This window comes from Macaca nemestrina, chromosome 3 (assembly GCF_043159975.1).
Source record: "Macaca nemestrina isolate mMacNem1 chromosome 3, mMacNem.hap1, whole genome shotgun sequence".
In the NCBI taxonomy this organism is placed as follows: domain Eukaryota; kingdom Metazoa; phylum Chordata; class Mammalia; order Primates; family Cercopithecidae; genus Macaca; species Macaca nemestrina.
In genome coordinates, this window is record NC_092127.1 from 20,309,792 (window position 1) to 20,334,428 (window position 24,637).

General features: G+C 35.8%; 1 protein-coding gene across 8 annotated transcripts in view; it reads left to right on the forward strand.

Annotated features, from left to right (window-relative positions):
* The window catches only part of LOC105466693 (NIMA related kinase 1), a 229,035-nt gene that overhangs the window by 116,247 nt on the left and 88,151 nt on the right, over positions 1-24,637 (forward strand). For 6 of the 8 annotated variants that reach the window (XM_071092827.1, XM_011715788.3, XM_011715791.3 and 3 more), the window contains 4 exons: positions 2,834-2,965; positions 4,868-4,933; positions 5,021-5,249; positions 12,915-13,067. In XM_071092827.1, the coding sequence (XP_070948928.1) occupies positions 2,834-2,965; positions 4,868-4,933; positions 5,021-5,249; positions 12,915-13,067 (580 nt within the window). Of the gene's footprint in view, positions 1-2,833; positions 2,966-3,987; positions 4,534-4,867; positions 4,934-5,020; positions 5,250-12,914; positions 13,068-16,022; positions 16,085-24,637 lie in introns of those variants that run through there. The other 2 variants (XM_071092829.1, XM_071092830.1) reach the window with 2 other exon arrangements.

The following is a 24,637-nucleotide window of genomic DNA, read 5'->3' on the forward strand; positions in this document are numbered from 1 at the left end:
CCCCATCTCTTAGAAAAAAAAAGAAAGAAAGAAAGCAAAACAACCTTCTTGCTGATATGGAGAAAGCTTTAGTGGTCTGGATAGAAGATCAAACCAGCCACAACATTCTCTTTGGCCAAAGCCTAATCCAGAGCAAGGCCCTAACTCTCCTCAATTCCATGAAGACTGGGAGAGATAAGGAAGCCACAGAAGAAAAATTGTAGGCTAGCAGAGGTTGGTTCATGAGGTTTAAGGAAAGAAGCCACCTTTATAACATAAAAGTGGAAGGTAAAGCAGTAAGTGCTGATGTAGAAACTACAGTACATTATCCAGGAGATGTAGCTAAGATCATTGATAAAGGTGGTAATACTAAACGGATTTTCAGTGTAGACAAAACAGCCTTCTATTGGAAGAAGATGCCATCTAGGACTCTCATAGCTAAAGAGAAGTCAGTACCTCACTTCAAAGATTCAAAAGACTGGCTGACTCTCTTATCAGGAGCTAATGCAGCTGGTGACTTCAAGTTGAAGCCAGTGCTCATTTGCCATTCTGAAACTCCTAGGACCCTTAAGAATTATACTAAATCTATTCTATTTGTGTTCTATAAATGGAACAACAAAGCCTGGATGACTGCTTATCTGTTTACAGCATGGTTTACTGTGAATATTTTAAGCCCATTGTTGAGACCTACTGGTCAGAAAAAAAAAAAAAATTCTTTCAAATATTACTGCTCATTGACAATGCACCTAGTTACCCAAGAGCTCTGATGGAGATGTATTATACAAAGAGATTCATGTTGTTTTCATGCCTGCTAACACAACATCCATTCTGCAGCCAATGTATCAAGAAGTCGTTTTGACTTTCAAGTCTTCTTATTTAAGAAAATTTTTAAGGCTGTAGCTGCCATAGATAATGATTCTTCTAATGGATCTGGGCAAAGTAAATTGAAAGCCTTCTAAAAAGTATTCATCATTCGTCATTCTAGATGCCATTCAGAACTTTTTTTTTCTTGGAAGGAGTTAATGTCATGTTAATGTTAATGCCAACATTAACAGTTTTTGGAAGAAGTTGACTACATTCTTCATGGATGACTTTGAAAGGTTCAAGATTTCAGTGGAGGAAGTCACTGTAGATGTGGTAGAAATAGCAAGAGAAGTAGAATGACAAGGGGAATCTGAAGATACGGCTGAATGGCTGCAATCTCATGATAAACTTGAATGGATGAGGAGTTGCTTCTTATGGAGGAGCAAAGAAAGTGGTTTCTTGAGGTGGAGTCTACTTCTGGTGAAGCTATTTTGAACGTTGTTGAAATGACAAGGAATTTAGAATATTTTGTAAACTTAGTCGATAAAGCAATAGCAGGGTTTGAGAGGACTGACTCCGGTTTTGAAAGAACTTCTACTATGGGTAAAATGCAACAGCATCACATGCTGCAGATAAATATTTTCATGGGCTAGGCACGGTGGCTTATGCTTGTAATCCCAGCACTTTGTGAGGCTGAGTCAGGACAATCATTGAAGCCAGGAGTTCAAGACCAGCCTAGGCAATATAGTGAGACCTCAATCTTTATTTAAATAATAAAGGATTTTTAAAATATTTTTACAAAATCAAAAGAATATTTTCATGAAAGAGTCAATGGATGCAGCAAACTTCATTTTTGTCTTATTTTAAGAAATCGTCACAGCCACTCCAACATCTAGCAGTCACCACCCTGATCAGTCAAGTAGCCATCAGTATCAAGGCAAGCCCCTCCACCAGCAAAATGATTACAATTTTTTGAAAGCTCAGAAGAATCATTAGCATTTTTTTTTAGGAATGAGGTGTTTATTAAGGTATGTACATCGTTTTTTAGACATAATGCTATTGCACACTTAATAGGCTACAGAATATTGTAAACATAAATTTTATATGCACTGAGAAACCCCAGAATTTGTGTGACTCACTTTATTGCAATATTACCGTTATTGCAGCGGTCTGGAACCAAGTGCACAATATCTCAGAGGTACGCCTGTATTGATATGAAGTGAAGGTCTAGAAGCCTAAATATTAAGATTGTATGATTACTTTATTTTTAAAAGATACTCAATAAATATTGTGTTTGAAATGTATACTCCGCAGAAACTCTCGTTTCCTAGATTGAGGAAGACTAGGAATAGGGAGTAGAGAGTAAACTTCCTGCTGTGTTACTATTGTCATACCCATTAATGTCATTTCCTTGTATTAATTAAGGGTTCAGAATCTTGCTTTGTTAGAGTTTAAATGGCAAGATAAAAACAAGCACATGTGTTAATACAACATATTTTCAGTGAAGTAAATTTTTTTTTTAAAAATTACTTTGTAAAAGAAGTAAATACTACCTGAATCTGTTTCTCCTTCCATTCTCATTTATGTTGGCATTTTTATGAGGGCTTTTATGTTGAGTAATTGACATTTGAACTTTGAGAAGATTGTACCCAAACCTGCAGAAATTACAAAAGCATTTCTTTTTTTTTCTTTTTTTTTTATTATTAATATACTTTAAGTTCTAGGGTGTAAGATTAACAAAAATCTTACACTTGAATCTTTGAAAGACAGTTTTTCAGGATCATTTTATGAAACATTGATAATGCAGTGAAAGCGGGTTATTTAGGACTATGTGACATGACTATGTTTACATCTGAGACCAGAGGTTTTTTTCGCTAGTCACTGCTGTATCCCCAGCGTGTAGCATCATAATGCCTTGCTCAACAGATAATTCAGGAATGAAAAAATTACTTCTGGATAGAGTGGATAAATAGTTATCTGATATGTACCATTTTATTTCTTCATGCACATATAAAATCCCTAATGTATTTAATAAAATTCTTTTTTATAGTTGGTGGCTAAAGGAGTTAAGAGTTCTGATGTTTCTCCACCTTTGGGACAGCATGAAACAGGTGGCTCTCCATCAAAGCAACAGATGAGATCGGTTATTTCTGTGACTTCAGCTTTGAAAGAAGTTGGCGTGGTAAGTTTCCTAAGATTCAGAACTCCTCAAAGTCAAAAGATTATTTAAAAGGAAGTTAAATTTAATGAAATCACATTAATCCTTATTGTCCCTTTCAGGTTTTTCTAGGGAAAAAAATTACTTTTTAAGAGATTTTAGTTTACTCAGAATACTGGAGCCTCATTGTTTATAAGTTTTATATCTAAGACCACCTGGTAGATGAAAATATATTATAATAACTCATATCACTTTAAAAGAATATTGAAAAAATAAAATATACATAGAAATGTACTGAAAATAACATTACAAACATTTTTCTACCCAACCCTCATGATTAACAAATGTTCCCTTTTAAAAAAATAATGTCTCTTTAGTACTAAAGTAGCTCTAGAAATTAAGTCCAACACATGTTTACATTTATTCAAATTTTGTGACATAGCAAATGTTAGAGGACTCAGTATAACTACAATTAATTCATCAGTTATTCCTTTTACCTTCTACTTTTGAATCTCTCTCATGCCATACAGATAGTAAAACAGAAACATAGACAAATGAAAAGCTTAAACTTAGAAGTATATTTCAGGTATCTGTCTGAAATGTGAAGACTCTGTTCAGGGGTTAAGAGAAATGGGCTCATAGTGTGGGGCTGCTGCCTAGAATTCAACAGACAGAAGGAGAAAAGTCTACTGAATCAGAAAACATAGTAACTTCATTTTCCTCTTTCCTGGTAATGGATGTCTGTGCCTTTTATTTGTTGAGTTTCAGTAAATATTTGCAGACAAAATTGGTACACTAGTTGTTTTTTTTAACAGCCTTTGGGTTGATTTTGAAAATAAGACTAAGTAGGAAAATACAAGTTTCTTGATCATTCTGAAGAACTTCATGTAAGAAATGATTGTTCTTCAAGTAGGCTTAGTCACTTTTTCTTTCTGATAACGACTTTGCAAGTGCTACGTTGTTACTCCCACTTTAGATACCACTCTGTGGTCCCTTCTTGATACCCAGTCTCACATCTCAATAGCTGTTCATCTCTCTGGTTGTAGGACTGCTAATTCCTGACTACTTTACTGGGTAAAATGTTCTTTGTCTCATTGCTTCATATATTACTTTGAAACTGACTGCCAAATTTTTTATTTTTTTTAAGTATTACAAAATTTGAGGTAATCCACATAACTGAATGGTTTTCTTTCTGTGTTGTGTTGGTAAATGTCACTTACTTAAAACTTTGAAAATTGCTCTTACTTTGAACCTTCTACATGCCTTTGCTTTCATAGCTTTCATAACTGCTAATTTCTTCTTTTCGTATATTTTTTAATTTTAAATAGTCTAGATTGCTTTGACAATGCTAATTAGGATATTAAATTTATGTCATTTGTAGTACAAATGACTCAGAACTAATTTTTGTTACACTCTTTGTTTAGGGAGGACAGCCACTTCTCAATTACATTTAGTACTATGGCTTAACAAGGATTTATATACATGAAACATAAAGACAGTTTTAAAATTACACAGCCTATTTTGAATTACTTCATCTATCAAAACTTTTTGTAGTTATAATTAAGAGAGTATATGAATTTTCCTCTTAATTCTACCACTTAAATTACCAAAAAATTACCTTGATTTTTTGACTTAAATTACCAAAAAATCAAGTGCCAAACTGTCAGAGGATATACTTAATTATGTGAGCAGTAATCCAAAAATATGACAAATAATTGAGAATTGGCCCCTCTCTATGTTGTCTAATTAATAATATTTAAAGGTTAATCATTGCTGATAATGAAGCTTTGTTAACATTTTATAGGAATAAAAAATTTACAAGGAACAAAGTAATGAAAAGCAAAAAGTAACAAGGATATCATATTTTTAAAGGTAGATTTAAAAAAATAAAATTGTTGCTTCCTCTGTATCTATCTGCATTTAAAGGACAGTAGTTTAACTGATATCCGGGAAATTTCAGAAGAAATGCAAAAGACCAACAATGCTATTTCAGTAAGTATAATTTTCGACATTTATCAGTCATTTTACTTAATGATATACATATTAAAATATTAAAATATACAATGTTATAACTTTCAGAGTAAGCGAGAAATACTTCGTAGATTAAATGAAAATCTTAAAGCTCAAGAAGATGAAAAAGGAAAGCAGCATCTCTCTGATACTTGTGAGATAAATGTTCTTGAAGATGCCAAAGAGCATGAAAAAGAAAAATCAGTTTCATCTGATCGCAAGAAGTGGGAGGCAGGAGGTCAACTTGTGATTCCTCTGGATGAGTTAACACTAGATACATCCTTCTCTACAACTGAAAGTATGTACAGAAGTATATTAATATCCTATTTAGGTCTAGTACATATATAAACTTATAGACTAACCACTCTGAAAAAAAATGAACACTTAGAAGAACCGAGAGAAGCTGAAAGAATTCTATATATTTTCCTTTTGGGCAAGTAGAAGTGCCTCCCTCTCACAGGGAGATGTGAAGAACAGAGAAAACTTATCAAACTAATCAGCCTTAATGGCAAGGATTTTTATTACAGAAGTGTATAGTGTGAAAGAGGGAACTAATGATACATATTTAAATTGTATTACTTTAACTCTGTATACTATGTTAAATTAATCTGTTACTACAAATAATTCTTGATGAGAACCAGAGTAGTGTCTCAGAAACATCTCTTAGGCATTTAGTGAGAGTATTGAGAAAATCTGATTTAATGATTTATTTATTCAGTGATAATTACTAAGAATCTATATTTTCTTACATTATTCTAGGCATTGGAGATATAGAAACAAAACAGAAACGTGCTCTTGTGGAGCTTACATTCTAGAAGGACAAGTCTGACCATCAACAAATCTGATTTTAAGTAATTTTTTTCGCAGACTGCTTTTGTAGAATTTTTTTCTTGCACTGGAAAAAAGCCCAAAGACTTGATAGCATTTACTTTGCTTATTTATTCAACAATTCTTTATTGGATACCTACTATATGGAATACACTCTGAAGCAATGGAAATATAATAATGTTTAGAATGTAGTCCCTCCCCTTAAGGAGCTTAAGGTCTAGTGGAAAGGCAGGCAAGTAAAGAGATAATTGTAGTTGATAATTAATATGCTAGGAATAATCATAGACTGCTGCAGGAATACATAAGAGACCATAAATCAGTCTTGGAAGAGCCCCCAAGATCCAATCACCTATCTCCCTCAACACAGGATTATAATTCGAGATGAGATTTGGGTGGGGACACTATCTGACTGCTTTTATGATTTGTCTTTATCACTGGTTTTGAGCAATATGATTGTAAAATACCTTGGTATAGTTTTCTTCATGCTTCCGTCCTTGGGATTCATTGAGCTTCTTGTATATTTGGGTTTATGGTTGACACATTTGGAACACTTTCAGCCATCATTTCTTCTAATATTTTTTCCATGCCTCCTCCTTCTGTCCTTTAGGGACTCCAGTTTCACTTTTTGTCTCATACCTCAGTGGTGCTCTTTTCATTTTATTTTTTTAGATTCTTGTTGTGTTTCATTGTGGATAGTTTCTATTACTCTATCTTTAACAGATGATAGTCTTTTTTTCCTGCCATATCCAATCTACTGTTAATCCTATTCAATGTACTTTTCATCTCAGATATTGTAGTTTTCACCTCCAGAAGTTTAAGGAGTTGTTTTTCTGTCTGCCATGTCTCTGCTTAACTTTTTTGATCATATGGAATACAGTTGTAAAAACTTTATTAATGTCTTTACTTATTCTAACATCTGTGTCACATGTTAGAATTTTATTGGGTCCATTTTATTGATTGCCTTTTCTCCTTGTTACAGGTCATATTCCTCTGCTTCTTTGCATGCTTGGCTATTTTTAATTGGATGTGGGACATTTTGCACTTTACCTTGTTGGGTACTAGGTATTTTTGTATTTTTGTAATTATTCTGGAGATTTATTCTGGAATGCAGTTAAGTTTTAATACTTGGGCTCAGTTTGATTCATTCATGTCTTATTTTTAATATTTGTGAGATGAGATCAGAGCCATGTTTAGTCTAATGCTAATTATCCCCATTTAGGAGATAAGACACTTCTGAGTGCTCTACACAAGGAATGATGAGGTTTTCCAGTTTGGCTGGTAGGAATAGACACTATTTCATGTCTTGTGTTCTCTGTAATCTTTTTGGGTGCTTTTTTTCCTAACTTGGGAAATGAAGGCAGAAATAAAGATACTCTTTGAAACCAATGAGAACAAAGACACAATGTATGAGAATCTCTGGGACACGGCTAAAGCAGTGTTTAGAGGGAAATTTATAGTACTAAATGCCCACAGAAGAAAGTGGGAAAGACCTAAAATTGACACACTAACATCACAATTAAAAGAACTAGAGAAGGAAGAGCAAACAAATTCAAAAACTAGCAGAAGACAAGAAATAACTAAGATCAGAGCAGAACTGAAAGAAGATAGAGACTTGAAAAGCCCTTCAAAAAAAAAAATCAACCCAGGAGCTGGTTTTTTGAAAAGATTAACAAAATGGATAGATGGCTAGCCAGACTAATAAAGAAGAAAAGAAGAATCAAATAGACACAATAAAAAATGATAAAGGGGATATCACCACTAATCCCACAGAAATACAGACTACCATCAGAGAATACTATGAACACGCCTATGCAAATAAACTAGTAAATCTAGAAGAAATAGAAATAGTTACATTCCTGGACATATACACCCTCCCATGACTAAACCAGGAAGAAGTCGAATCCCTGAAAATAGACCAATAACAAGTTCTGAAATTCAGGCAGTAATTAATAGCCTACCAACCAAAAAAAACCCAGGACCAGACGGATTCACAGCCGAATACTGCCAGAGGTACAGAGGAGCTGGTACCATTCCTTCTGAAACTATTCCAAACATTAGAAAAAGAGGGACTCCTCCCTAACTCATTTTATAAGGCCAGCATCATCCTGATACCAAAACCATCAATTGGTTTGTCATTGTGTCATGCCATTCAGAGTAAATTGCAGACATTGGTATACCTTGCCCTAAGTATTTCACAGCATATAATTATTTATTAGAGTTCAATGTTTGTTTTTTCCTTTATGTTAAATTTACATGCAATGAAATGCACACATTGCAAATGTATATTTGCTGGGTTTTAACAAATGCTGGGAGCTGCAAAATAAGCCATCAAGATATAGAACATTAACATCATCCCAGAAAGTTTGCCCCTGCCTAGTCATTATCTGGTCTTATCCTCCCAGAGGCAACTTTTCCTGAAATTTTTTTCTACCTTAGATTAAATGTTCCTGTTCTAGAATATCATATAAACAGACTCTTAACAGTTTGTATTCTTTTGTGTCTGGCTTCTTTCACTCAAGCATAATGATGTTTTTCCCCTAATATCTCACCTCTGGCTGAAAGCATAATGATTTTTGAGATTCATCTGTGTTGTAATTATTAATAGCCTTTTCCTTTTTAAAAAATCTTTGCTTTATTAAAAGTTTTCTTTGTTTGATATTGATATAGTTACTCCCACTTTGTTTTGCTCAGCGTTAGCCTGGTATATCTTTATCCTTTTTTCCCTCTTAATCTATATGTGTCTTTATATTTAATGTGGGTTTCTTGTGGGCAGCATATTGTTAAATTCATTTTTTAATGCACTCTTATAACCTTAACTGGTATGTTTAGATCATTTACATTTAATGTGATTATTAATGTGATTGGATTTAAATCCAGATGCTCCTCAATTTACAATGGGATTACAGTCTAATACACCCGTTGTAAAGTTGTAAAATCTTAAGTCGAACCATCATAAGTCAGGGACTGCTTGTGTACCATTTTTCTATTTGTTTTTTGTTTGCCTCATCTATGCTTTCTTTCCTTTTTCCTCCTGTTTTGCATTTTTTGGAGTTAGTTATTTTTTATTATTCCATTTACCTCTGTTGTTGAATTATTAGCTATAGCTCATTGTTATTTCAGTGTTTGCTTCAGAGTTTATAGTGTATTATCTTAGCACAGCCTATCTTCAATTGAATTATACTTCATATATGGTATAAGAATATTATAATAATATACAGTTGACCCTTGAATAGTATGGGGGTTAGGCAGTATTGAAACCCCCCTGTAGTCAAAAATCCACGTGTAACTCTTAACTCTCCCAAAATGTAACTAGTAATAGCCTACTGTTGACCAGAAGCCTTATCAATAACATAAAGCCAATTAACACATATTTTACATGTTATATGTATTATATACTATATTCTTATAACAAAGGAAGCAAGAGAAAAGAAAATGTTACTAAAGGAATAAGAACAAGAAAATATATTTACTATTTATTAAGTGGAAATGGATCATCATAAAATCCTTCATCGGCATCATCTTCACATTGAGTAGGCTGAAGAGGAGGAAGTGGGGGGTTGGTCTTGGTGTCTGAGGGGTGGCATAGATGGAAGAAAATTTGTTTATAAGTGAACCCGGCATTTCAAAACTTTGTTCGAGGGTCACCTGTACTTACATTTGTTCCCTCCCAACCTTTGGTGCTATTTTTTTAATGCTATAAATCCCATAATACAGCATAGTCATTTATTCTTTAAAATTATTTAAATAATAAGAAAAAACTATTTTGTGTCTACCCATGTCGTTTTCATTTCTTTTGTGTAGAAGGTATCTATTTTGTATCATTTTTCTTCTGCCTAAAGGACTTCCTTTGAGATTTTTTGTAGTACAGTCCTGCTGGTGATTCTTTCAACATTTGTATGTCTGTAAAAGTTTTTATTTTAAAGACATAAAAATGTCTGTAAAAGTTTTTATTTTATTTAGCCTTCCTTTTGCAAAGATATTTTTTCTGAGACATAGAATTCTAAATTGAAATGTTTTTCTTTTGGTGCTTTAATGATGCTGCTCCACTGGCATCTTATGCACATTACTTGTGATGAGAAGTCTTCTGTTACCCTCATTTTTAGTTTTATTCCTCTGTGTCTTTTTTCTCTGACTCCTTCTCAGATTTTTCCCTGTAGACTTGGTTTCAGTGAATTTGATTATAATGTGCCTTAATGTCACTTTCATCATGTTTCTTTTGCTTGGGTTTTGTTGAGCATCTTGGATTTATGAATTTATACTTTTCATCAAACTTGAAAAACTCGTGGCCATTATTTCTTCTATTTTGTTTTTCTGTGTCCAGTGTGAATGGACGAGTTCAATGGACAGGTTCATTTATATGAACTTCATTTGGACAAGTTCAATATGGATCTTATTAATGTTTTCTTTACCTCTATCATGGTCAGTCTTCTCTCTAGCTTGTTGAACATATGGAATACAGTTATAAATGTCATTGTCTATGAGTTACATTATCTCTGTAATTATGGGGTTGGATTGGATTCAGTGATTTTTTTCCTCCTTTTTTTATAGTTAATATTCTGTTTCTGTACATGCTTGATAATTTTTTGGGGGCGGCCAAACGTTGTGAATTTTAATATTTGTGCTATGTATTTTTATATTTCTATAAATATTCTTGACCTTTATTCTTGGACACAATTTAGTTACCTGTGCATAGCTTGACTCTTTCAAGTCTTGCTTTTAAGCTTTGTTAGCTGGAACAGAGCAGCAATCTATATTATTAGTATTTATTAGTATTACTATGCATTAGCGTATGGCTAATCTTTTACCTTTTCTGCATCAACAACCTTTCTGAATAATCTGCCTTGTACCTTGTGAATTATAAATCAATTTTTTTTGGCTTATGGGAATAGGAACTCTTTCTGGCGCTGTGTGAACTCAAAGTATTGTTACCTCTGCTTCTTCTGAGTGGTCTTTTCTCTAAACTTTCTCTAAAATTTCTTTACACATTATGTACTGATATGCTGATCAGTACTCAGGTCTTAGACTCAAAGGGGCTTTTTACAATTTTCCTGAGTTCTCTCTCTGTGAAACTTACTACTCTTCAGTACTCTTATCTTGCAAACACTAGCCACTTTGGCCTCCCTAGACTCCCACTTCCACCTCCTCCTCAGCTCAGAGAGACCATTGACTCCACCTCTGTTTTCGCTGCCTGCGTTGAAGGGGTTAAATTCCAGTGGAGGGGTGGACAGGAGGGTTTCTCTTATGGACATTTAGTTATCCCAGTTTTGTTTGTTAGAACTTTTCCCCCTTTTCAATTGCTTTGGCACATTTGTCAAACATCAGTGATTGTAAGTTATGGGTCTATATCTGAGTTCTCTACTCTATTTTCACCATCCTTTAAGAAATTCCTCTTGGTAATCATTTTGGCTGTACAAAACTAATTATTATCTGCTGATTTGCATGTACTTTCATGGAACTGGTACATTAACTGTATCAAAATGTATTAGGTTACCATTGAATGTCTATATACCTTATGCCTCATAATATATAATTATATTCTGTATGTTACTACTAGGTATCTATATACTTCATATATTATTACCAAATATTCTAAATACTCGAACTTTAGTATGTAATTTTTATATTTTGCTTTGATACATTTTATTAAAATGGTTTACCCCAAATTATTATTGTCAATAGGGAAGTAGCAGTTATTTGCCTACTTATGATAAATAAAGCAGGACAAATTTTCTTAGAAATACTTTTCTCTATTTTTTAAACCGTATGTGTGTTTGTTTTAAGATTTGTTTTCTTTTTTTTGTTAAATGTATAGAAATGAAATACTGATTTCTGTTTCTTCTATTTTTATATTCCCCCAATTGTTATTCACTTATCTTAGTTTTTTCTATTTTTTCACATAAAGATTTTATAGAAACATAATAAAGGTGGAGCATTCCTAATCCAAAATCTGAAATCCAAAATGCCCCCAAATCTGAAACTTTTGAGTACCAGTGTGACACCCCCACATGTGACCCCATGTGATGTGTCAAAATCAAAGTGCAGGTACACAACACATGGTTTATTTAGCATCCCCAAGGACAAAAAGACCCTCCAGCCATTTAAAAAGGCAATATGATAGAATACCTTCTCATTCCTTCAGATCCCTTTCTGATCCCTCAGCTGCTTCTGATATTTCTTTTTGCCAGTAAAATGAAAGACAGTATAGAGTAACCTTTTAATCAAAATCCAGTTTCATGGGTGGAGACTAAAAGCCTGCTGTTTCTTAACAGCTCACAGGTATTCTGGTGATAATACTGTGCTGCTTAGTTATCTTAAACACAGTTTTTCACCAAAATGTATGTCTCTATTTTTTTAGCTATGAAGTATTTCTGTATGAACAAGTGTAAGAAAAGATTGCTTATTAGCAGCATATAAACTCACAGTCAGGAATGATGGTGATGCCAGGCAACCACAGAGGGCCCACATGGGTGACCAATTCAGTGACACTATTGCTTTCTGATGATTCTGTGTATACAAACTTTGTTTTATTCACAAAATTATTTAAAGTATTATATAAAATTACCTCTAGTCTATGTGTAATAAGATGGATGTAAAACATAAATGAGGCCAGGTATGGTGGTTCACACCTATAATCCCAGCACTTAGGGAAGCCAAGGTGGGAGGATCACTTGAGCCCAGGAGTCCAAGACTAGCCTAGGCAACATAGTGAGACTCTATCTCTTAAAAAACAAACAAATGAATTTCATGTTTAGACTTTGGTCCCATCAACAAGATTATGTATATGCACATATTTCAAAGTCTGAAAAAAATTCAGAATTTAAAACACTTCTGGTCCAAAGCATTTCAGGTAAGAGATACTCAGCCTGTATTAATTTATGTTTTTTTTCTATTTTTATATTCCCCAAAACTAGAATTTAATTCATATTCTAAAAGGCAATTATAGATATATTTTTATTGCTAGTTTCATTTGCTTCTGTTCTCGCCATTATTCATCATTCTTTCCCTGAAAGTCTTTGTGATATAACCTTTTTTTCTCATGAACCACTCAATTGGATAAGAGACCCAAAATCTGCCTTACCATGCAGTATTATTATACTGTTACTGAAAATTGTTTCTTTGTATCTTTTTCTTATAGGACATACAGTGGGAGAAGTTATTAAATTAGATCCTAATGGATCTCCAAGAAGAGTCTGGGGGAAAAGTCCGACAGATTCTGTTCTGAAGATACTTGGAGAAGCTGAACTACAACTTCAGACAGAACTATTAGAAAATACAACTATTAGAAGTGGTAAGGAGAAACTAGTAGTTTTTCTACACTAGAAATAATATTATTAAAAATCTAATTATGTGTTTTAAGATGTTTCCATTTTAAGTGAATTATTTTTAATTATCTTTCCATTATAATGATTTTTTAATTAGATTGAGAATGATTGTATTTTCTAGGGGTACTGTCCAAATGGTAGTCTTGAGTTTTGACCTGATAGACCTGGATGGGATCTAAAAGGAAGAGGAAGTGTTTTTGGGTGGAGTTGGAAAAGTCAGAATGATGTTTTACATGAAAACAGATATAGGAGAAATGCATTGAGATTAAGTATATCTGTTTTGATATGGATTCAAAAAGGTATTTCAGTAGGTGTGACAGACATTATTAATTATAGGACTTGGGGAAGGAGACTTGTCATGAGGCAGGAGGAAATATTCCTGATCCATCAGTTTTGTGGCCTTTGGTATTACAGCTATGCATCAAGAAGAGTGTCTATGTATGAAACAGGTGTTTTCAGATTAAACAGCTTGTTTAAATGTTGAGGAAGTGGAGTGTACTTTTCCTCTTTTTAGAAGTTGTGTCTAGGCAGGGATGTGTGTTGCACTTTTGTGCTCTCTTTCCTTCTCTGTCTCTCTCACTCTTGTTGTCTGTCTCCCCTTAAAAAGCTTCGAGTGAACCTCAAATCCAGAGCTGTTGGAAAAATAACCTAGGAGATGACACTGTTGATATGTTCAATAATGGAATTAGCCAGATGCTGAGAATTAGCCAGTGAAATGAACCTATACATGTGTTACTGAAGTGGCAAAAGTAGGCTGCTAATAATTCTGTTATTTTCTTTAATATTAAAGGGAGAAAACAATTTGAATTGAGAAATACAGTCATCTGCAAAAAAGGCAAAAAGTGTGTATGTTTGTAATTAATTTGTTCACACTCTCGTATAAGGAAATTGTGCAGTTGTATGCCAAATACTAATTAAAAATACTAGTAACTTACTCTGAGCCTGTTTTCAAAATGTTCCAGGCTTTATTCAAGACAAAAATGCCTTCAGGCTCTAACATTTTTAAAAATAATTATAATAATTTTACCCTGCAGTGCAAAACTCTCTGGAAAAAAATGAGGAAAAAAATTCAGATTTTTTTGTAGTCTAAAAGTTCTATAATACGCTGATGCTCATTAACACTATTACTTTTAAAATATTAGATTCTGATTCCTCTGATGTAAAATTCTGTTGCTTAAATATATGCAATTTGGTATACAGTAATACTTAAACCACATAAAAATTGGGCTTTTATTCTTCATATTCATCATAGTCCATCTGCACAGAATTGGAACAGAGAAATAACTTATTTTATGATTTCTCTTTATTCAATCACCATTTTTTGAACACTTCTTAGTTGTGTTCACTATTTTATGTTAGATGGTAAGCTATAAAGGAAAAAAAAGATCATTCTTGCTCTCAGAGGACAGACAAAAATGAAAACAAATAATAACATTGCGTGAAAAGGACAAGAATAAAAAGTACCCACAAAGTTCAGAATTAATGCAGAGATATTTAAGTAATTAACTTTATCTTGTATAATCAAGAAAGATATCCCAGACTTGTTATCTGCCCTCTTCTTTTTCTCCCAAATGCATTTACTGGGAAGAATATGCTCTGTATTGGGATTTTAAGCCAAAGAAGTGACAGTTTTTACCATCATCGAAAGCACATGTGGCAAAATCTGTGTTACAGATGTTGTATGTGAAATGCTCTGGGGCCACAGCTGAAGTGGCTTTACTTTATCAGTACTATATGCCTTTATTAATGATAATACATATGGCCCTTTTGGGTAAGGGAAAGCCACAAGACAATAAGCGATTTTGGGGCCACAGATGAGGTGGCTTTTCTTTTCAGTACCATACGATTTTATTGATGACAATATATATGGCCCTTTTGGATAAGGGAAAGCCACAGGGAGTAAGTGATTTTTGGGTATATCAAAGATTTTTTTTTTCAAATAAATCATTAAGTAGATAATGGGGAGAACGAAATTCCAGGCAATATGCTATTCTAGTATATGCAGAGACAAGGGTTTAGCTCATGTATGTGGGGATAATGTGGTGGAAAGAGAATGGGCTTTGTTTCCAATCCTGGCTTCATTACTTGCTCAGCAACCATGGATAAGTTCCTCTGACTGTGGCATTCATTTCCTCCATGTGTAGAATGGAAACACTACTATCAAGGCTTGTTTTGTGTATTAAATGAGAAACATAAAAGATCCTTGGTGTTCTTTATTTTAGTCTTCCAATTCTTATGTCAGTGTCTCTTTAGTCATTCTGATTGCTTGAAACTCTTTTTGTAATAGATTCCTTAGGAAGAACTTGTGTGAACACTACACTCACAGATTTTCCATTTTCATAATAGTTTGTCTTATGACTGTATTTGTGAGGGTTGATTTGGCCACACATAAAATCCTTGGCTTACTGTTTTTCCTTGACTGTCTTTAATATATAATTTAATTATGTTCTGGCATAAAACATTGCTGCAGAAAGTCTGATGGCAGTTTTATTTTCTTTACCTTATAAGTGATTTGGTCTTTTTGCTTGGATGCTCAAAGTGTATCTTTCTTTTTACTTAAAGTCCAGTCATTTTCTTAAAATATAGTTTGGCATTGAGTTTATTTTTCTAGTACAGTACATAGTGTGTCTTTTTTTTTTTTTTTTTTTTAATAGACCTTTTCTTAGAGGAGTTTTGGATTCATAGTGATATGGTTTGGCTCTTTATCCCCATCCAAATCTCATCTTGTAGCTCCCATGATTCCCATGTGTTGTGAGAGGAACCTGGTGGGAGATGCCTGAATTAGGGGGGCAGGTCTTTCCCATGCTATTCTCATGATAGTGAATGGATCTCAGTGAGATCTGATGGTTTTTTAAAAATGAGAGGTTCTGTGCACAAGCTCTCTCTTTTTTTTTTTTTTTGCCTGCCACCATCCATGTAAGATGTGACTTGCTCCTCCTTGCCTTCTGCCATGATTGAGAGGCCTCCCTAGCCACGTGGAACTGTGAGTTCAGTTGTACCTCTTTCTTTTATAAATTTCCCAGCCTCAGGCATGTCTTTATCAACAGCATGAAAACGGACTAATACACATAGCAAAATTGAGTGAAAAGTACAGAGAGTTCCTGTATATGCCCTTCCCCCGTACACACACAGCCTCCCCCCCACCATCAATAGCCCACACTAGAGAGGTACATTTGTTTTAATCAATAGACCAATATTGACACATCATTATCACCAAAGTGTATAGTTTATATTAAAATTTACTCTTGGCCGGGCGCGGTGGCTCAAGCCTGTAATCCCAGCACTTTGGGAGGCCGAGACGGGCGGATCACGAGGTCGGGAGATCGAGACCATCCTGGCTAACATGGTGAAACCCCGTCTCTACTAAAAAATACAAAAAACTAGCCGGGCGAGGTGGCGGGTGCCTATAGTCCCAGCTACTGGGGAGGCTGAGGCAGGAGAATGGCGTAAACCCGGGAGGCGGAGCTTGCAGTGAGCTGAGATCCGGCCACTGCACTCCAGCCTGGGCGGCAGAGCGAGACTCCGTCTCAAAAGAAAAAAAAAAAATTTACTCTTGGTGCTTTAATTTTTCTGGGTTTTGACAAATGTATAATGCTATGTAACCACCATTATTACACAATAATTTGCTGCCCCAAGAATCCCCTGTGCTCTGCTTATATATATATAAAATATATATAAAAATTATATATAATATATAATTATATATATATATAATTTATATATAATTTTTTTTTGAGACGTAGTCTCACTCTGTCACCCAGGCTGGAGTGCAGTGGCCGGATCTCAGCTCACTGCAAGCTCCGCCTCCCGGGTTCACACCATTCTCCTGCCTCAGCCTCCCAAGTAACTGGGACTACAGGTGCCCGCCACCACGCCCGGCTAATTTTTTTTTTTTATATTTTTAGTAGAGATGGGGTTTCACCATGTTAGCCAGAATGGTCTCAATCTCCTGACCTCGTGATCCGCCCACCTCAGCCTCCCAAAGTGCTGAGATTACAGGTTTGAGCCACTGCGCCTGGCCTCTGCTTATATTATATCTCCCTTTCTTCCAAACCCTGGCAACCACTGATTATTTTACTATCTCCATAGTTTTGTCTTTTCCAGACTGTCATCTAAATGGACTCATACAGTATGTACTCTTTTCAGATTGGATGGTTTCACTTAGTAATGTACACTTAAGGTTCCTCTGTAATCTTTTTGTGTCTCAATAACTCATTACTTTTTAGCGCATAATATTACATTGTATGGATATGCTACAGTTTATTTATTCACTTTCAAGATGTACTGAAAGACATCGTGATTGCTTCCAAGTGATAGCAATTATGAATAAAGATGATATAAACATATATAAGCAGGTTTTTGTGTGGACATAAGTTTTCAGTTCATTTGGGTGAATACAGAGGAATACAGTTGCTGGATTGTCTAGTAAGAGTACATTTAGTTTTGTAAGAAACCACCAGTCTCCCAAAGTATCTGTACCATTTTGCAGTGAATGAATGAGAGTTCCTGTTACTCCATGTCCTCTCCAGCATTTGGTTTTATCAGTGTTTTGGATTTTAGTTATTTTAATTGCTGTGTAGTGGTATCTTGTTGTTATTTGCAATCTCCAAATGACGTATGATGTTGAACCTCTTTTCATATGCTTCCTACTATATACTGCTTTGCCACCTGTATACCTTAGTGAGATGCCTGTTGAGATCTTTCACCCATTCTTAAATTGGGTACTTTATTTTCTTATTGTTGAGTTTAAGAATTCTTTGTATATTTTGGTTAATGGTCCTTTATCAAATATGTCTTTTGCAAATATGGATTGAGTATCTCTTCTCTGAAATGCTTGGGATCAGAACTGTTTTGGATTGGGTTTTTATCAGATTTTGGACTATTTGCATTATAGCAGTTGAGTATCTCTAATCCAAAAATCCAAAATCTGAAATGCTCCAATGAACATTCCTTTGGGCATCATAACAATGTTCCAAAGGTTCATATTTTGGAGCATTTTGGATTAGAGATAGTCAGCCTATATTTTTCTCCTAGTCTGTGGCTTGTCTTCATGTTCTCTTGACATTGTCTTTTTTTTTTTTTTCTTTTTTTTTTTTTAGTTGGGGTCTCACTCTGTTGCCCAGGCTGGAGTGCAGTGTTGCAATATGGCTCACTGCAGCCTCAACCTCCCTGGGCCCAGGTGATCCTTCCACCTTAACCTCCTGAATAGCTAGGACTACAGGTATGCACCACCATGCCTGGCTAATTTTTGTATTTTTAGTAGAGACAGGGCTTGCCCATGTGATCCTCCTACCTCAAACCCCCAAGTATCTAGGACCACCAGTGTGCATCCTTTTTTTCCATTGTGCCTGGTTAATTTTTGTGTTTTTTGTAGAGATGGGGTTTCGCCATGTTGCCTAGGCTGGTCTCAAACTTCTGAGGTCAAGTGAACCGTCCACTTCGGCCTCCCAATGTGCTGGGATTACTGGTGTGAGCCACCGCAACCGGCCTAGTTTTGCATTTTACATTTAGTTGTGTGATTTATTTTGGAGTAAATATTTTTGAAGAGTTATAAGGTCTGTGTCTAGATACATTTTTTTCATAAGTAGATGTACAGCGTTTTTTTTAGCACCACTTACTGTAAAAACTATTCCTTCTTCGATGAATTATCTTTGCTCCTTTGCCAAAGATCAGTTGACTATATTTGTACAGGGCCATTTCTGAACTATCTATTCCGTTCAACTTTTTTTCTGTTCTTTTGCCAGTGCCCCAATATCCTGATTACTGTAGCTTTATGGTGTTTCTTGAAGCCACATAGTGTCAGTCCCCCAACTTTGCTCTCCTTCAATTATTTATTGGCTATTCTGGGTCTTTTGGATATCTATATAAACTTTAGAGTTATTATGTTTGTATCCACAAAAGAGCTTGCTGGGTTGGCTGGGATTATATTAAATCCAAAGATCAAGTTGGAAAAAAACTGACATCTTAATGATATTGAAGCTTCCTGTCCACAAGTTTGAAATATCTCTATTGTTCTTTAATTTTTTCATCATTTTTGTAAGTCCTCATCATAGTGTATCTTTTTAATATGTAGCTTCCAGTCTTTGTTTTCCTTTCTGGGTTTTAGGAGTCTTTTTTTATCCTCTCAATTTTAGGAAAGTACTCTTGAATTATTGCCTGCATTCTTCCCTCCCCTCCCCTCCCTCTCCCCTCCCTCTCCCCTCCATCTCCCCTCCGTCTCCCCTCCCCTCCCCTCCCTCTCCCTCTCCTCTCCCCTCCCCTCCCTCTCCCCTCCTCCCCCTCCTCTCCCCTTCTTCTTCCCTCCTCTCCCCTCCCTCTTCCCTCCTCTCCCCTCCTCTCCCCTCCGTCTCCCCTCCGTCTCCCCTCCCTCTCCCCTCCTTCTCCCCTCCTTCTCCCCTCCTTCTCCCCTCCCCCATTCTTTCTCTCCTTCCTTCTTTCCTTCCTTCCTTCCTTCTCTCTCCCCCTGCCCCGCCCTTTTTCTCTTTCTCCTTTTCTCCCTTTCTCCCTGTCTTTCTTTTTTCTAACAGCAATGGAGGCTTGCTATGTTTCCCAGGCTGGTCTTGAACTCATGGCCTCAAGTGATCCTCCTGCCTCAGCCTCCGAACTGCTGGGATTATAGGCATGTGCCACCAATACCCGGCGTCTAGTATTCTGTTCTTTTTCTTCAGTCTTTGGGAATTTCCACATTGTATATTTTGGGTCTTCTTTGCCTTTCCTCTCTGTCAATTCCTCCTTTTTCTTAATGTTTTATTATTAACTATTGTGGGTACATAGTAGGTGTATATATTTATTGCGTACATGCACAGTAATCACATTAGGGTAAATGGGGCACCTAAAGCATTTATCCTTTCTTTGTATTGCAAACAGTCCAGTTCTATTATTTTAGTTATTTTTAAATGCACAATATGTTATTCTTGACTTAACTCTAGTCACCTAGTTGTGCTATCAAATAGTGGATCATATACATTCTGTCTAACTGTATTTTTGTACTCATTAACCATCCCCCACCACCCACCATCACCACCCTTCCCAGCCTCTAGTAACTACCGTTCTGCTCTCTTTTATCACCATGAGTTCAGTTTTTTTAATTGTTAACTCCCACAAATAAGTGAGAACATGTGAGATTTGTCTTTCTGTGCCTGGCTTCTGTCACTTAATATAATGACCTCCAGTTCCATAAATGAAACTGACAGGATCTCATTCTTTTTTTGTGGCTGAATAGTACTCCATTGTGTATATATCCCACATTTTCTTTATCCACTCAACTGTTGATGGACATTTAGGTTGCTTCTAAATCTTGGCTGTTGTGAATAGTGCTGCAGTAGACATGGGACTACAGATATCTGTTTGATACACTGATTTCCTTTCTTTTGGGCATATACCCAGCAGTGGGATTGCTGGATCACATGGTAGCTATATTTTTAGTTTCTGGAGGAACCTCCAAACGGTTGTATGTGTCTAGAAATTTATCTGTTTCTTCTAAGTTTTCCAGTCTATTGAAATACAGCTGCTCTTGGTAGCTTCTAAAGATCTTTTTAATTTCTGTAGTATCAGTTGTATTATAATTCCCTCTTTTTCATCTCTGATTTTGTTTGCTTGGGTCTTCTCTCTTTTTCTTAGTCTGGATAAAGGTTTGTTGATTTCATTCATCTTTTCAAAAAGCCATCTTTTGATTTCATTGATCTTTTGTATTCTTTGTTTCTATTTTATTTATTTCTGCACTCATCTTTATTACTTATTTTCTTCTACTACTTTTGGGCTTACTTTGCTCTTGCTTGTATAGTTCTTTAAGATGCATTATTAGATTGTTTACTTGAAGTTTTTCCTCTTTTTTGATGTAACGACCAATAAACTTCCATCTTAGTACTGCTTTTGCTATATCCCAGAGGTATTGGTATATTGTGTTTCCATTATCATTTGTTTCAAAATTTTTTCAGTTTCTTTCTTAATTTCTTCATTGACCCACTGTTTATTTAGAAGCATATTGTTTAATTTCCATCTGTTTGTATAGTTTCCAAAAATTCCTCTTGTTATTGATGTCTAGTTTTATTCCATTGTGGTCAGAGAAGAAACTTGGTATAATTTCCGGTTTTTTGAATGTTTTAAAACTGGTTTTGTGACGTAATATGTGTTCTATCCTTGAGAATGATTCATGTACTGAGGAGAAGAAGCCGTATTCTGCAACTGTTGGATGAAATGTTCTGTAGATGTCGATTAGGTCCATTTGGTCTACAATACAGATGAAGTCTGATGTTTCTTTTCTTTTTTTTATTTTTCTTTTGCTGCTCCTTGCAGAGCTGTGATGACCCCTAGGCAGTGCTTCTAGAGTCAGCTAAGTTTGATGTTTCTATGTCGATTTTCTGTCTGGATGATCTGTTCAATGCTGAGAGTATAGTGTTAAAGTCTCCAGGTATTATTATATTGGGGGCTATCTCTCACTTTGGCTCTAATAATATTTCCTGTACATATATGGGTACTCCAGTATTGGATGCATATATATTTATAACTGTTATATCCTCTTGCTGAATTGATCTCTTGACCTTATTTGTATCTTTTTATAGTTCTTGTCTCATGTAAGCATAGCTACTTCTGCTCTTTTTTGGTTTCTGTTGGCATGGAATATCTTTATTCATCCGTTTATTTTTGGCCTGTGTGTGTCTCTATAGGTGAAGTCTGTTTCTTGAAGGCAACTGTTCATTGAGTCTTCTTTTTTTTTTTTTTTTGATTATACTTTAAGTTCTAGAGTACATGTGCACAACGTGCGGGTTTGATATATAGGTATACATGTGCCATGTTGGTTTGCTGCACCCATCAACTCATCATTTACATTAGGTATTTCTTGTAATGCTATCCCTTCTCCAGACCCCAAGCCCCTGACATGCCCCAGTGTGTGATGTTCCCTGCCCTGTGTCAAAGTGATCTCATTGTTCAATTCCCACCTATGAGTGAGAACATACAGTGTTTGGTTTTCTGTCCTTGTGATAGCTTGCTGAGAATGGTGGTTTCCAGCTTCATCCATGTCCCTGCAAAGGATATGAACTCATCCTTTTTTATGGCTGCATAGTATTCCATGGTGTATATGTGCCACATTTTCTTAATCCAGTCTATCATTGATGGCATTTGGGTTGGTTCCAAGTCTTTGCCATTGTGAATAGTGCTGCAGTAAACATACATGTGCATGTGTCTTTAAGGTAGCATGATTTATAATCCTTTGGGTATATACGCAGTAATGGGATTGCTGGGTCAAATGATAATTCTAGTTCTAGATCCTTGAGGAATCACCACACTGTCCTCCACAATGGTTGAACCAATTTACACTTCTACCAACAGTGTAAAAGTGTTCCTATTTCTCCACATCCTCTCCAGCACCTGTTGTTTCCTGACTTTTTAATGATCGCCATTCTAACTGGCGTGAGATGATATCTCATTGTAGTTTTGATTTGCATTTCCCTAATGACCAGTGATGATGAGCATTTTTTCATGTTTGTTGGCCGCATAAATGTCTTCTTTTGAGAAGTGTCTGTTCATATCCTTTGCCCACCTTTTAATGGAATTGTTTTTTTCTTGTAAATTTGTTTAAGTTTTTTATAGATTCTGGATATTAGCCCTTTGTCAGATGGTAGATTGCAAAACTTTTCTCCCATTCTGCAGGTTAACTGTTCACTCTGATGGTAGTTTCTTTTGCTGTGCAGAAGCTCTTTAGTTTCATTAGATCCCATTTGTCTATTTTCCTTTTGTTGCCATTGCTTTTGCTGTTTTAGTCATGAAGTCCTTGCCCATGCCTATGGCCTAAATGGTATTGCCTAGATTTTCTTCTAAGGTTTCTATGGTTTTAGGTCTAACATTTAAGTCTAATCCATCTTGAATTAATTTTTGTATAAGGTATAAGGCAGGGATCCAGTTTTAGCTTTCTACATATGGCTAGCCAGTTTTCCCAGCACCATTTATTAAATAGGGAATCCTTTCCCCATTTCTTGTTTTTGTCAGGTTTGTCAAAGATCAGATGGTTGTAGATTTGTGGCGTTATTTCTGAGGCCTCTGTTCTGTTCCATTGGTCTATATCTCTGTTTTGGTACCAGTATCATGCTGTTTCGGTTACTGTAGCCTTGTAGTGCCGAGACCAGCTCGGTCAGGGAGACCCTAACCCAGCAGTGCTAGAGGAATTAAAGACACACACACAGAAATATAGAGGTGTGAAGTGGGAAATCAGGGGTCTCACAGCCTTCAGAATTGAAAGCCCCAAACAGAGATTTACCCACGTATTTATTAACAGCAAACCAGTCATTAGCATTGTTTCTATAGATATTAAATTAACCAAAAGTATCCTTTATGAGAAAGGAAGGTATGGGCTGAATTAAGGAAATAGGTGGGGCTAGTTAACTGCAGCAGGAACATGTCCTTAAGGCACAGATCACTCATGCTATTGTTTGTGGCTTAAGAATGCCTTTAAGCGGTTTTCCGCCCTGGGCGGGCCAGGTGTTCCTTGCTCTCCTTCCGGTAAACCCACAGCCTTCCAGCGTGTGTGTTATGGCCATTATGAACATGTCACAGTGCTGCAGAGATTTTGTTCATGGCCAGTTTTGGGGCCAGTTTATGGCCAGATTTTGGGGGGCTTGTTCCCAACCTTGTAGTATAGTTTGAAGTCAGGTAGCGTGATGCCTCCAGCTTTTGTTCTTTTGGCTTAGGATTGTCTTGGCAATGCAGGCTCTTTTTTGGTTCCATATGAACTTTAAAGTAGTTTTTTCCAATTCTGTGAAGACAGTCATTGAATCTATTAATTACTTTGGGCAGCATGTCCATTTTCACGATATTGATTCTTCCCATTCATGAGCATGGAATATTCTTCCATTTATTTGTGTCCTCTTTTATTTCACTGAGCAGTGGTTTGTAGTTCTCCTTGACGAGGTCCTTCACATCCCTTGTAAGCTGGATTCCTAGGTATTCTTTTGCAGCAATTGTGAATGGGATTTCATTCATGGTTTGGTTCTCTGTATGTCTATTAATGGTGTATAGGAATGCTTGTGATTTTTGCGCATGGATTTTGTATCCTGAGACTTTGCTGAAGTTGCTTATCAGCTTAAGGAGATTTTGGGCCAAGACGATGGGGTTTTCTATATATACAATCATGTCATCTGCAAACAGGGACAATTTGACTTCCTCATTTCCTAATTGAATACTCTTTATTTCTTTCTCTTGCCTGATTGCCCTGGCCAGAACTTCCAACACTATGTTAAATAGGAGTGGTGAGAGAGGGCATCCTTGTCTTGTGCAGGTTTTCAAAGGGAATGCTTCCAGTTTTTGCCCGTTCAGTATGATACTGGCTGTGGGTTTGTCATAAATAGCTCTTATTATTTTGAGATATGTTCCATCAATACCTAGTTTATTGAGAGTTTTTAGCATGAAGGGCTGTTGCATTTTGTCAAAGGCCTTTTCTGCATCTATTGAGATAATTATGTGGCTTTTGTCGTTGGTTCTGTTTATGTGATGGCTTACGTTTATTGATTTATGTGTGTTGAACCAGCCTTGCCTCCCAGGG